Genomic DNA, 14,532 nt, shown 5'->3' with positions numbered 1-14,532 from the left:
CCAACTTGGCTGATTCTATGATTCTATAAAATCTGAAGCAGGAAATACAGGACTGAAGCTTTATGTTGTCATGCATTTCTGTGCGCTACATCTCCTTGATTTCATCAGTATTTCCTCTGCAGAAATAAGGGAATTTAAAATTAGTTTGTATTTACTAGGAGTCATGGATGACTTCTGATTTTAATTCAGGAAGCATTTTTTGCATGACTTCTGGAATTTATTTGTTAGCAATATTTTTTTATGTCACCTTTAGGCTAGGAAGTGCTAACAATAAAGAACCACAGGAAATATTGTGGAGTAATTGTTCAATATATTAAAAGGACATTAAGCTTTGATTTTAACATATAAACTATTTTTCTCTGATTACATTTCAATACTTAAACAATTCAAGAGTGATTTAAATTAAAAAGGCTTTTGTTGAGTGTCAGAACAGAGCAGAACATGCTGATAGGGTTTTACAGCAGTCTAGAAGAGTGTTTGCAGTATAATTTTTGTAAAACTGTGGCAGTGTGACATCTGCTGATCTCAGTAAGACAAATGGTATTGCTCTTTACCTTCCAGAAATGCCAACAAATATAAGTTTGTGAAACTAACTTTTTTTAAGGTTTCAGGATAAAGTATCTCAAGCTTCATTTAATATCCCTGTTTTTTAAAGATCAGAGGGACATTGGCTAATTAGCTGTGGAATTTAATTAGAGCTTATTTTAACTTGCTTTTCTAGAGCTTCTTGTAGCGAAGAGGAAAAGGGGCAGACCAAGAGGGTCTACTAAGAAGTTTTGTGTGGATGAAGATGTGGCAGAAAATAACCCTGTTCCAAGTGAAGAAACTCTGCCTGGAACAGAAGAAAGCTCAGAACTGCCTGAAATCTCACCAGGCAGCTTGGAGTGCAGGAAATGCAATCGGAAGTTCTCCAACACACGTCAGCTGACGAAACATATCTGCATTATTGTTTTAAATGAAGGAGAGGAAGAAGGAGATGGAGGTAAGAAAATATCCAACAAATATTTGAAGCATGTTGTGGGACACTGACTCCATCCTGTGACCTGATTGGTAACAACTGGTAATCCCCTTGTCTATCATGCTCCAGCACCTCAATGTCTGTCTTGTTCTTGGGCCTGTCATGACCCACCTGTAGGAGTGATGTTCATTATCAGTTCTTGTCAGGCTGAACAAAGACACAGGACCACATGTCAGGGAACTTTAGGTTTTATTGTACAGTTTCCATAACTTCAGCAACCGACCCAATATCTAGAACCAGTATGTGTCAGCAAATAAGCTCTTATATTTATACAAGACTTCCACAAGAGTGGAAGGTAACAAGCCCTTAATTTGTACAGTACAGTGCAGTAACTTCTCAGTTCTCAGAATAAACCTCTTCAAGGTGCAGGCTCACAAGCCACAGCACACCAGTATTCAAAGGTCCTGCACACCACTTTTCACAATCTCCCCACTCCCACAACAAACTCCAGTGAAGAGCAGGGGGTAAAGTATGATAGCTGTGCTTTGCCCAAGCAAAGCACAGGGAGATATAAAGGCAGAAGAGGTGCTGTACCTGTGTCAGGGCAATCTGTGGTATCAATACAGGCTGAGGGATGAACAGATTGAGAACAGCCCTGCTATGAAGGACTTGGGAGCGCTGGTGGATGAGAGGCTGGACTTGACCTGACAGTGCATGCTTGCAGCCCAGAAATCCAACCATGTCTGGGCTGCATCAAAAGCAGCATGGACAGCAGGGTGAGGGAGGTAATTCTGTCCCTCTGTTCTTCTCTGGTGAGACCTCATCTGGAATACTGCATCCATCTCTGAAGGGGCCCCAGTGTGGGGTCCCCAACACAGGAAGGACATCAACCTGTTGGAATGAGTCCAGAGGAGACCACCAAGATTAGAGGGGTGGAGCACCTCTCCTATGAGGAAAGGCTGAGAGAATGGGGATTATTCAGCAGGGAAAAGAGAAGGCTTTGAGGTGACCTAATTGAAGTCTTCCAGTACCTGAAGGGAGCGTGCAAGAAAGATGGAGAGTGAATTTTTACAAGGGCATGTAGGAATAGGAAAAGGGGAAATGGCTTAAAACTGAAAGAAAGTGGGTTTAGATTAGATATTAGAAGAAATTTCTTTACTGTGAGAGTGCTGAGGCACTGGACAAATTGCCTAGAGAAACTGTGGCTGCCCCATCCCTGGAAGTGTTCAAGGCCAGGTTAGATGGGGCTTTGAACAACCAGGACTAGTGGAAGGTGTCCCTGCCTGTTGTGGGAGAGTTGGAACTGAATGGTCTTGAAGGTCACTTCCAACCTAAACCAGTCTATGATTCTGTGATGCAGCAGTGATGGTGTTGCTGTTTTTCACATTTGAAACACAGTAGCTCAGAGTAAATTGCTAAAAATCACAAGGAGCTTTGGCTGCAGGTTTTTCTTGCTTAGTCTTTGACGTTTTACCTAATATATACAGGTTGGGGTTTTTTTTCCCTTTTCCCTTTCCATGTCTTTCCAACTTGAAATTACTTTCTCTTTTTCTCATGCTTCTGAGTTTTTCTATAGGATTGTTTGTTTGGGTTTTTCTACTACTTTCCTCCTGTTTTTCATTTCTTGCAAAGCTCAGTATTGTATGGACATCTGATTAATGATCAGTATGTTTTCATTTTGCACTGTGGCTGCAATGTAGTTTATTTTCTTTTTAGCAGCTCATATTATGCAGTGTTTTATATTTGTGACCAAAATAATGTTTCAGCTCTTGCTAAAATATGCTAAACATAAATATTGAAAAAATATCGGGGAGTTTGGGACTAGATGATCTTTAAGGTCCATTCCAACCCCTAAAATTCTATGATTCTATGATCTATATGATATATATTGATAATCTGTGTGATATTCTTTATTGAGAGAAACATTATATGTGTTTTCAACTGAAGCTCAAATATTCATGAAGGCTTCCAATTAATAAAATGTTTTACTGCCTTTTATAGGTCAATGAGGAAAGTGTTAATCCCCAGCAAAGTGGACATTTAAAATAAAAATTAAGAAATCACTATAAAACTGTATAGAAACTGCAGTATGTGTTGGTCAGCAGAAATAACTGGTTGATGCAACAAGCCTCTGCTGTTCTTTGCTTCAGTGATTAGTGATCCACATTGACCTCTCAGAGATCAGTGTCTCCTTGATAGTTCTCCCACTTTTTCAGGAGTCACCAGGCCTTACTGGTTACTGACATCCTCTGTGCACATGATCTGACCCTTTGAGGTAAAATTGCCTTCACCTTGTGGGCCCATTCACTAAAACAGAAAAAAAATAAAAGTGACTTAATTTTTTTGCAGATGTGTTGGGTTGACCCTGACTAGACTCCAGGTGTCCACGAAAGCTTCTCTGTCACTACTCTCCTCAGCTGGACAGGGGAGAGAAAATATAATGAAAGACTCACAGGGAAAGGTCACTTATCAGTTACCATCACAGGCAAAACAGTCACAACCTGGGGAAATTAGTTGATTACCAATCAAATCAGAGCAGGATAATTAGAGATAAAACCAATTCTTAAAACACCTTCACCACACCCCTCACTTCTTCCCAGGCTCAATTTTGCTCCCAGATTCTCTACCTCCTCCCTGCCAGTGGTGCAGGGAGATGGGGAATGGATGTTGTGCTCAGTCCATCATACATTGTCTATACCACTCCTTCCTCTTCAGGGGCAGGACTCCTCACACTCCTGCCCTGCTCCAGTATGGGGTCCTCTCTCCACAGGAGCTAGTCTTTCATGCATGGCTCCAGTGTGAGTCCCTCGTGGGGTCACAAGTCCTGCTCCAGCCTGGGCTCCTCTCCACAGGGCCACAAGTCCTGCCAGGAGCCTGCTCCAGTAGGGGCATCCCACAGGGTCACAGGCTCCTTTGGGCATCATGTGGGATCCTCCAGGGGCTGCAGTGACACAGCCTGTCTCACCATGGGCTGCACCATGAACTGCAGGGAAATCTCTGCTCCAGCACCTGGAGCACCTCCTCCCCCTCCTTCCCTGCAGAGTTGTCTCTCTCACATTTTCTCACTCTTCTCTCAAGGGGCAGTTGCACAGTTGGTAATTTTCCCCCGTCTTAAACACATTATGCCAGAGGCATTGCCATCATCACTGATGGGCTCAGCCTTGGCCAGTGGTGAGTCTGTCTTGGAGACAGCTGATTTTTGCTCTGTTGGATGTAGGGGAAGTTTCTGGCACCCTGTAGCCTCCCTGCCATCACAACCTTGGCCACACGAACCCAATACAGCATGGTATTAAAAAATGTCCATTGTACCTGCAAGTCCCCCATGTACTACTTAGTAAATGTATTTTTTCCTAGAGGGCTCATTTGCCTGAGCAAGTTGCTGTGTTGTAAGCCAAGTTATGTGTACACCTATTTCTGTTTCTTTTTGATTAAACCAAGTTAACAGTTCTGGCTAATGATTTGGATCTGCCTAGTGGTAGTGCTACCCAGTTGTTTCATCCTAAGACAAAACTAGAAGAGTTGAGATTCTTCTTGAACAGCCAGATGTCTTCACTGTGTCTGCTTCCAGCCAGGGAACAGAGCTGCTTCAGCCTCCAGTGCCAGGATGGGATGGGTTTGGAGATTTTGGCTGTTGCTGGATGGGCACAGTTCCCCAGCAGCTGTCTCTAGGCTTGCTTGTTTTGAGAGGTAGACAACAGGTAATTCTTTTAACTACCATCCTTCTCCCACACTGCAGCATACCTGAATCTCTGGCAAGATAAAAGAGAGGACTTGTAATATCTGGGGAATGAATGGGATTTGGGTGGAAAATGGATTGCAGCAGTGTACAGAATCTCTTCTCTGGAGTGAACCATTCATTCCTACTGAATTAGGAGCCTCCATAATTCTTAAAGATGTCACTTTTGGCCTTAGTTTGAAATGTTTTTGCCATCAGCTGAATTCTAATTTAAATGGATTCATCCTGCGAGTAGTATGTCATTTTCTGCAGGAGGAAAAATTGCCTGCATTAATTTTAAATGGCCAGTTCAGGGTTTTTTTTCCCAAGCTGTTCCCTTGCCACTATGAAATATCAGCATTTTTTAGGGGATAAAAAATAGTGATTTGAATGAAGAGCACTTTAAAAACATGCCAATTAGGGATGTGTAGCTGTGCCTGCGAAATGTCTCACATCCAATTACACGTGCAGAGAGCAGTCCCTTCAGTTAATGGCTCCAGCAGAATCATGGGACAGATGAACAATCCAGTTCGAGGGGACTCTGAAAGCAATTCAGAGTTGACAGTAGCTTTACTGATCAACAGAGACATGGCCATTTCCTAAGCCTGTTAGAAGGCAGAGGCACAGGGCTGTGTTTCTTGCACAAACATACCAGGCACTAGAAATGCCTGTCCCTGGGCAGGGGAGGTCACTCTCTCCATCTGTTGGATCCAGGTGTCAGCTGACAGAGTGCTAAGCTGACTGCTTAGCAAGGGAGATACAAAGTGAGACAGCTTGTCTAAACAAACCTGTTTGGGAGCAAGCAAAGACCCTTACTGCTGGGAGAAACTTGGCTTAGCTGTTCAAGTGGCATGTACTCCATTTTCTCATAAATCATCTTAAAATCACTTATGAGTGTTCCTTTATACACCCATTGTTGTATTATAAAGGGGAATTGTCCTTGTTGTGAGGGACAAGACACTTACTTTGACACTCTAATCCACAGTGCTAACACTGAAGGAATTTTTTTCAGGAAGAGAACTGAATAGTGATGAGATGGCCCCGTGTTCTCAAAAGGCCATTTGAGCCCTCTGGTCAAAGTTGAAGCCCTTGTTTTTCACTAAAAGATACTTTTGTCTCCCTCTTAATCCTTTCCTAAATCACACTTTCCAGGTCAGGTGTTTTTTGGTATAGAGAGAGTTCAGGAACAAAGCAGCTGTCATTGAGAGTTCAGATTTTTGTTGACTTGGTTATTTGATGGGCAGTGTTGGTTTGGGGGATTTTTAAGTCTCTTTCAGGTTACACATAGACTACAAAATAGTTATGTTTGTAGCAAAAAGCACTGGCAATGTGTGCAGCCCCAGCTCCTTACCAACAAATTGTTTCTGAAAGATGTTTGTTCCTCTCAGAAAGGGGAAGAATGGGGCTACTGCTATCAGCATGCCTCAGATTACTGAATAAATTTTAATATTTAAGTATCAGAGCTCCACCACTCTATAGAGAGAGATGATTTTTTTGTTGTCCTGTATCATGTGAGGGTGAGAATTTGTTCATACAAATATTCAGCACTAGTTGAAGGTGTATCATCAGCAAATCAGTTGAATTTTCTCACTTGCATATTTTTCACCAGTGTATGTGTGAGCTTTTTTTGTGGTAACTGAACTTGCATAGGACTCAGTACCTCTCTCACACCTTAGCACATACTGAATATAGTCCTCCTGTTAGGTGCTGGGTGTTCTCAGCTCATACTGAGAACATGGAAGTTGAGATTGTCCTTTGTTTGAGGTACTCACCAGCTTTGCATTTCTTAGGAAAATATTTTCACATGGCCATAAACTTAATTTTTAGTGCTTAGCATACACGTACAAGGATTCTATGCATATGAAACAGCAACATTTTAACGAATAAATATTTTTATATTGCAGTTCTGTATGATATTTGTAAGACTTTTTAAACAGCATTTTTGGAGTTCTGTTTGAAAGTGAGAAGACATTGTCAGCTATATTTATTGTAACATGTTTATTCTACAGCTCTTACCCTTGGTCAGACTGAAAGAAGCAGCAAACTGATCTGCCTGACACATTAGGAAAGAAAAGCAGTATGAAACATTTGTTAGCTTGTTGCTGTGGTCATAGTTATTCACTAGTGTGGATCACAAACAAACTCAAGTCTGTGGCTTGTCCTTTTTTTTTTTTGTAGAATTCCAGTATTCAAAAGTTAAGAGTTACAGGTTAACATGAAAAGGCAATAAATGGTTTTGTCATTTGGTTTCAACCAGTTTATTTCCTTGTATTGTAACTCTTTTTAATGGTTAGAAGAAGGATTTAGGAGTAGGGTGCTGGAATTTTGTTCATGGGACTACAAAGTATTACATGATCCCAAGCAAAGTTTAGAAAATTGTTGTCCTCATCACAGTTTTCATTCCAGTCTATAGTTCTGGATTTCTGTTAGCTAAACCATGTTTTGTCCCCAAGTATATAAAATCTTTTTTTCCTTTTCAGCCCTTAATGCCATCACTGACTCTTTGTCCACTGAACAAAAGCAGAGTAATTAACCCAATTAATTTTTGTGTTTGTTGTTTAACAGTATGTGAAGTAGCCTTAGGGAAACAATTCAATAAGCAGCTTAGATTTTTTTGTCTGGTCTGATTCTTTATGAGAAGAGTTTCTTCTGTTGGTAGCCAGGATGATAATAAACTAGCAGAGACTGTTTCATGAAGAAAATGTGAAAAAGTGTGTTTGTTTCATAGAATCATTAAGGTTGGGAAAGACCTCTACAATACCATTTCCTCTCACCCCTGTTCATCACATCAAAAGAAACCACTGCACAAGCAATTTCTGGTCGAAGGGGATTTTTCATTATATTCAAATATCCCTTTCAACTATTGCAGAGAAACGTCAGTGTTAGAATTACGTGATCTCAGTAGCCATGAATAATTTACAACTATATTAAGGAATTAAATAGGGACATTATGAGACTCGTTATTCCTATAAAGCAGCAATATTTTCCAAAATCATAGCAGTCCACAGAGGAAAAGGTAGCTGAGAAGAGGCATTTATCAAAGAATTTATCTAATGAAATTGAAGAAGTCATTAGCAGGCACTGAAAAGTTGGGGACTCTCCAGGCAGGGCTTAAATTTCTAGAAGCTGGGGCAAAAGCACTGCTAACACAACTCATAGAAGCATGGCTGGGTGATTGGGTTTGAATTCAGTTTGCTCTGTGGTTGTTCCTCATTCTGGGCATTGTCAATATGAATTTCAGAATTACACCTTAGTGTCAGGTCAGTACCAGTTCTCAGTATACACATTTCTGCCTCAGTACACCTGAGAAAGCTAAACTTGTTCCTGCAGACCCTGTGTTCTTCTGGCTTTGTGTGTCGTATAGAGCTTGCAGTGTATCCAGGCAGTAGTTACCTGGTCAGCCCTACCTATGCTGCTGTAGTTCCTGCTTTGAGTCCTTCATTTTTGTAGGGAACAGACAGCACGTTTAACCCTTTGTTCCACTAAGGTAAGACCACAGGGACAGACTTGTTTGACTCTCAGTTGAATATAAACAAAATATCACTGAAACGAAAACAGCCACTGAGTGCAGCATCTCTTTTCACTGCTTCTGCTGTTTGCATGTCAGAAACAAGCCTGGACACACTACAGCTTTGCTCTTACTGGTTTTTATTTATATTTTTCCCTATCTCAGCAGAGCAGCTATAGCACATTATGAATATACATGGAATGACTTACTCTGGAGATTGAGTCAATAGATTTAGATTCAGGGGGAAAAGAAAAGAAATTCACTGGGTTTATTTATAATTTTCTTCCATCAGTTTCTGCTTTCTTTATTCATTGCCTCTGCAACATTTATGTAATACCTTAATTTGCCAACTTTGTTTTCCCTAGCCTAGTGTTTCCCTAGTGTATTTTCTACCACTTTATGTAACATAAGAAATTTTATTGGTGAGAACTTACAGTTGTCTGGTTTTTATCTTTATGCTGCTAATTATTTATATATAAGCAGTTTCATTTTATTTTCTTTTTTTTTTTTTTGAGAATTTCAGTAAGGAATTCCTCATTTGCTTTAAGGAAGCAATAGCTTCAAGGAATAACTCAGCTGATTACTGGTTATTCATTCTTATTTCAGATGAATGTTTTGTGTGCAACTGTTGTATGGCTTTCTAGTTAACAGCTCCAAAACTTAACTGATTTAAGAGGCTGAAGACATTCTGAACAGCAACAGAAAATAATTTGGAATGCAGGCCTTGGAAAGGAGTTACACATCAGGATTTAATGTGAACCTAAGAACTCTTTTGTACCCTGATTCTTCTTGAATCAACACTAAAAACAAAATTATGTTTCTAGCTGTTGATTCACAATAACGGGGGAAAATGGCCTAATCCACAGTCAGAAGACTTTGCATTAAATAATCCAATACTAGGAGAAATAATGCTCAAGTCTTTAGAACAATAATTTAGAAACGGATGTTTCTGCGACACTGTTTTTTAAATTTTAGGGGTTTTTCTCTCTTTTCTTTCTCTGCGACACTGTTTTTTAAATTTTAGGATTTTTTCTCTCTTTTCTTTGTTTGTGTAAGTAGCACACTAGTTTGATTAAATAGGTAGAAAAAAGTGCCCCTTTAGGGATCACATCTTGGTTTTGGTAATGTCTGTCTTTCTACAACAGCATTAATTTTCTTCCCATTCTTTCCTATTGTGTTAGTGACTGTGTTGCCTTTGTACATAGTTACATTCTTTTTGATGTTTGCTCTTTAGGTAATGATTCTGACGTTGACCTTGACAGGAAGGAAGATGAGCGAGAAAAAACTCCAAGGAGGTCCAGAATTCAGAAAGCAGAGAAAACCTCAACTAAGGACACTGATCAGGTTTCAGGAGCAAAAAATCCTATTATAAGTGTGGTTTTGACAGCCCATGAAGCTATTCCAGGTAATCAGTCACTAATTCTATAATAAAAAAAATTTTTTAACCATGTTCACACATTCACATAAAATAGTCATTGGTCTAAGATCAAGCTGCTTAAGACATTTATTATATGAAAATTATTTAGTATTATTTGATTATCTTGATACAGAGTCTCTGCATCTGGCCACTGCATAATTTTAGAACTTCAGTCACATTTCTTCAAAGCTATGACAGATGCTGGACCTGGCAGCATTTATCTGCATTAATATCAGTTCTGTTTCATCTGTGAATAATTTTGAAGAAGAATATGATAAAACATTAACCAAAGAACCAAAGAAAGTATTTTTCTTCTGTATTATCTCTATTATGGCTTTCGATTTGTGTGTATATTTATGATGGATATAAATTTGTTCATGAAAACACAAACAGCTTAATATGCACCTATATAACTAATATTTATTGCATACAAATAGACAGAAAAGATGTATATATGTTTGAAAATCAAGTTCTACATAATGGTTAAATGTTTCAAGCTATTTATTTTAAAACTAGCCTTGCATTTCCCTGTTTATATAAACCATTAGCTGACCTGACTGTCAGAATCCCTTTTTAATAGTTTTGTGCATTATTTTCAGCTTTGTAGCTTTGTTGTTCTCCTTTTTGTTGTTGTTGATTTCTGAGTATTTGTTCTGCTTCTAACTGTCAGAAGAGTCTTTATTTCTTTTCTTGTTGTGACTTGAAAGCTAGCTGGATTTTCTGTGTTTATTATCTTTTGATATTGAGATCTGTGGTAAGTTGGGAGTTTGTTTGCCAAAATGCATTTCTAATTGTGATGGTCAAGGAGGCTGGATGAGCTCACCTACGAATATCCTGTGTGCTTAGAAAGGAAGTAAAAAACACCTTCGTATTCATTGTTTGGGAAACAAACACAGAATTTTAGATTTACACTGAGCCATTAAAAATTTGGTCTGGCATTATTGTAAACATAGAGGAAGGTGGAAGAGCACTGGTGAGCACTGGAAGTGTGAAAACCTGGTTTGAGGTTAATGTCTGTCCTGCTTCATTTCACTAAGCACAGTTCTCCTGTCTGATGTAACCCTGGGCTCTTTCCTTGCTATTGTGAAACATTCATTTTCCCACTGTGACTCCCCTTCTTGCCTCTTTCTCGCTGCATCTGGATTTTCCCTCCGTCCTGCTGCACATTCCCCTCCCAGCCATACATGGTGCTCCCCTCATTTCCTCTGCTCCTTCATCTGAGCAAAGGGGAACATGAGGTGGCTGGTTAAGTAAAATCTTTCTTGGAACATCAAAAATTTTGGGTCTTCTTTGCACGTGCCTTTTCAGTAGCTCAAAATATTTAAACAGCTTCAACTCTGGAGCTACTTGTGCATAGCTGGTTAAGTAAAATCTTTCTTGGAACGTCAAAAATTTTGGGTCTTCTTTGCACATGCCTTTTCAGTAACTCAGAATATTAAAACAGCTTCAACTTTGGAGCTACTTGTGCATGGTACATGATACATTCAGAAGGCTTTAATGAATCAAAAGGATTTATGGTCAGGTGTGAACCTGCAGCAGTTTATTGGATTGACAATTAATAATTTTACTACATTTAAGTTCCCAGCTAAAATACGTGTAATAAAAAAGTAATTGTTAAGACAGTTATGAATTGTCACCCAACTTCTCAGAATCTGAAAATTCTAGAAGATACTATATAAGTGGTTAACTCTTTGAAAATTCAAAATTCAAATATTTCATTGAATAAGATTATATTTTAATATATTTTTCATTAATTTTCCTTCTTGTTTTTTTTTCTTTCATTAATTTCCGTGATCTAATTATATCTTAATGTCACTAGTAATTCTTAGACTGTTCTCCTTTCTCAGTAATAGTAATACTTTAATATCTGGACTTTTTAATAGAGATCTTTCATAGTCTTTTATTCCATTTTTCTGGAGATTCATCATGTGCTGAAGAGAAGAGCTACTGCTATAGTCTGCTTTTGAAGAATATAAATAGATAAAACCATTCTCCCTTCTCCCCTGCTTTGTGTGCAAGGCCGTCTGTAAAGTTAAGTTGAAAAAATAAGTTTAAAGGTGCTTAAGCACTATCTAAACTTAGTCATCTCTCTGCAAGTATTGATCTGTAGCCACCTGTCACCTAGCTTAAAAGATGTTTGGAAATATCCCTTTTTTGTGTCCAGTGCAGTAAAATCCTGTTGAAGATTTCAGGTGGCAATTGCAAAAATAGAGAAGACCTTAAGAACTGGTTGTATTTTATTCTCAGTATGAAGCAACTGCTCAGACTGTATGTCTCCCTTCTTAAATGAAAGATTCTTTTGGAAGTATTGCATTAACATTTTGCTGTAATTTTGCTATGCACTATTTAGGTTTGGGATACTGCTTTACATCCTATGTTTAGTAGATGATGACTAAATTGATCTCTTCAAAATCCCTTCAAGCAAGCAGATCAGTTAGTTTCTAACTTCACAGAAAGGACAGTTGGGCAACATTGATTTTCTGCAGTGTTCCTCTTCTGTAGGGTTTTCTTGGAAGGCATATGAAAGGTAATAGATTTACAGCTGTAGAAATTTAAAAGTTTGCATTAACCCACTGCGTAAATACAGTTTGAATAAAAGTTGTAGATTTTTTTTTCTGTGCAGACACTGAAGTCCCTTCACAGGCTTGAGAATTGGGCCTGTGCTGACCTCATGCATTCAAGGGCAAGTCAAATGTCTTGCACCTGGGCTGGGGTAATCCCAAATATGGATACAGGCTGTGCAATGTATGGATCAAGAGCAGCCCAGCCGAGAAGGACTTGGAGGTGCAGGTGAATGAGAGGCTGGACATGACCCAGCAATGTGCACTTGCAGCCCAGAAGGCCAAGCATGTCCTGGGCTGCATCCAAAGCAGCGTGGCCAGCAAGTCAAGAGGGGATTCTGCTCCTCTGCTCTGCTCTGGTGAGACCACACCTGGAGTTCTGCATCCAGCTCTGGGCTCCCCACCAGAAGAAGGATGTAGACCTGTTGGAGGCCAAAAAGCTGGTCAGAGAACTGAACTGCTTTGGAGGCAGTCTGAGAGCTGTGGTTGTTCAGCCTGGCAAAGTGAAGGGTCTGTTGAGATCTTCAAACAGCCTTCCAGTGCCAAAGGGGACCTGCAGCAAAGGTGGAGAGAGACACTTTACAAGGGCGTGCAGTGATAGGGCAAAGGGGAATCGCTTTAAACTGAATGGGAGCAGGTTTAGATTAGATATCAGAAAGAATTTCTTTCCTATGAGGGTGGTGAGGCACTGGAACAGGTTGCCCAGAGAAGCTGTGAATGCCCCATCCCTGGGAGCATTGAAGGCCAGTTTGGATGGGGCTTTGAGCAGACTGGTATAGTGGAAGGACACCTGCCCGTGGCAGGGGGGTGGAACTTAGATGGTCTTTAATGTTCCTCCCAACCCAACCTATTCTATGATTTTATAACTGGGGGGGCCTGAACACCCTGAAGAGAAGGAGTGCTGTGTTCATGAGCACATGCAGCTGGTGTTAGATCAGGCACAGTACAGTTTTTATAAGCATCACAATTAAGAAAGAGTGAATAGCCACAATTATATGCACGTGTGAAAATAATTTCTTTTAAGTGGCAGATACTTTTTTCATAATCTGTTTCTAAGAACCAATGAGTAAATTCAGCCAAATACTCAATCTTCTGGTTTTTTGTCTATTTTATGCCCATGTTTAAATTTTGTAAATTGTCAAGGCTCCTAAACCCAATATATTACTCATGCTCCATTAGTTTGATTCAGGAGAGATTTGACCATTTAATTAAATTGTTGTTTTGTGCAAATCCTGTAATATTTGAAAGGCTCAGCCTGTTACTAGGAGAGTTGTTTTCAGTTTATGTGAGAGTGGTCAGTTGTAGAATTTTTTAGTTTTTTGGTAGAGCTCAAGAAATGCAAAAATAGCATGAAGTATTCAATTTTCTTGATGATAGTTATTTTTTGTTTTCTAAAGGATTTGGATTTTCTTTCTCCTACAAATTCATAATACAACACTGTGCGGGTTTTTCTGTCCCTGATTGCCACTGAGGAACCACTGTCTGTAAAAGGCCAGCTGTGATTTCCTACTACTATACCCTTTGCTGTCATTTGTGAATACTTAGTTCCTTCTCCCATCAAGATTTTTGGGCAGTGGGGTAGAAGTGGAAGAACGTTGTTTTGCTTACCATTTTGGGACTGACTTAGTTTAACTGATGATAGTCTTTTCTCCTTGACTGGTAAGTCTTTTCTGTTTAAGACCATTTTTTTTCTGTAGCTCTTGGAACAGTAGTTGTAGGTTTATGACACATCTGAGTGGATTTAATATTAGACAAATTTAGCCTTTTGGAGGAAAGGAGGAGGATTGGGACTACTACCCCTTTTGAAAGTAGCTGGGTCAGTAAGTGCAGACTGCTGTCACAGGCAGGTGAAGTCCTCCAGCCTCAGCTTCCTGTCCTTTGGATCATTGTGCCTATTGATGCGGTTTTGTGGAAGAACATACCAGAAAATTAATAATGTATTTGCAGAAAGAGAGACATGGTGTGGATTTTAGCCATATCCCATCTCTAATTCTCTTCATCTTTGTGAATTCCTGGCACTTTTGAGACATCATCAACATGTAGTTCAGTGAAGGACTAGAGAAAAGAAGCTGACTGTATGCTGATTTAAAGCAGACATGGAATTAAGCAAGGTTAGGAAAATTAAAGCTTCCCTGGTGTTTATGTTATCATGAGGTTACAGATTGATTTTGCTCGGCCAGCCTAAAGTCCAGCTCTGTTATTAATTTTTCTATTAATTTGTATAAATCCCATCTTCAATGCTTCTTTATTTTCAGTCTCTTATGACAGTGTGGAGTAATTATTGCCTAATTTAATTACACACAGACTGAAACTGCACATTCTTTTGTTTGGTTTTCAGCCTGCTGACTGCTTATTGAGCTGGTCCTTGTGGTT

The 14,532-nt window shown here is 39.5% G+C and overlaps 1 protein-coding gene across 1 annotated transcript in view; it reads left to right on the top strand.

Moving 5' to 3' along the window:
* Positions 1-721: 721 nt before the first annotated feature.
* The window catches only part of ZFAT (zinc finger and AT hook domain containing), a gene marked incomplete at both ends in the record, with an annotated part of 36,873 nt that continues 23,062 nt past the window's right edge, over positions 722-14,532 (top strand). The window contains 2 exons of the mRNA XM_009081949.1: positions 722-982; positions 9,416-9,586. Of these exons, the coding sequence (XP_009080197.1) occupies positions 722-982; positions 9,416-9,586 (432 nt within the window). The remainder of the gene's footprint in view (positions 983-9,415; positions 9,587-14,532) is intronic.

The sequence above is a fragment of the Acanthisitta chloris genome, unplaced genomic scaffold, assembly GCF_000695815.1.
Source record: "Acanthisitta chloris isolate BGI_N310 unplaced genomic scaffold, ASM69581v1 scaffold7799, whole genome shotgun sequence".
Classification (NCBI taxonomy): Eukaryota; Metazoa; Chordata; class Aves; order Passeriformes; family Acanthisittidae; genus Acanthisitta; species Acanthisitta chloris.
Note: the sequence above shows the minus strand (reverse complement) of the source record. Positions and strands in the feature narration are given on the sequence as shown.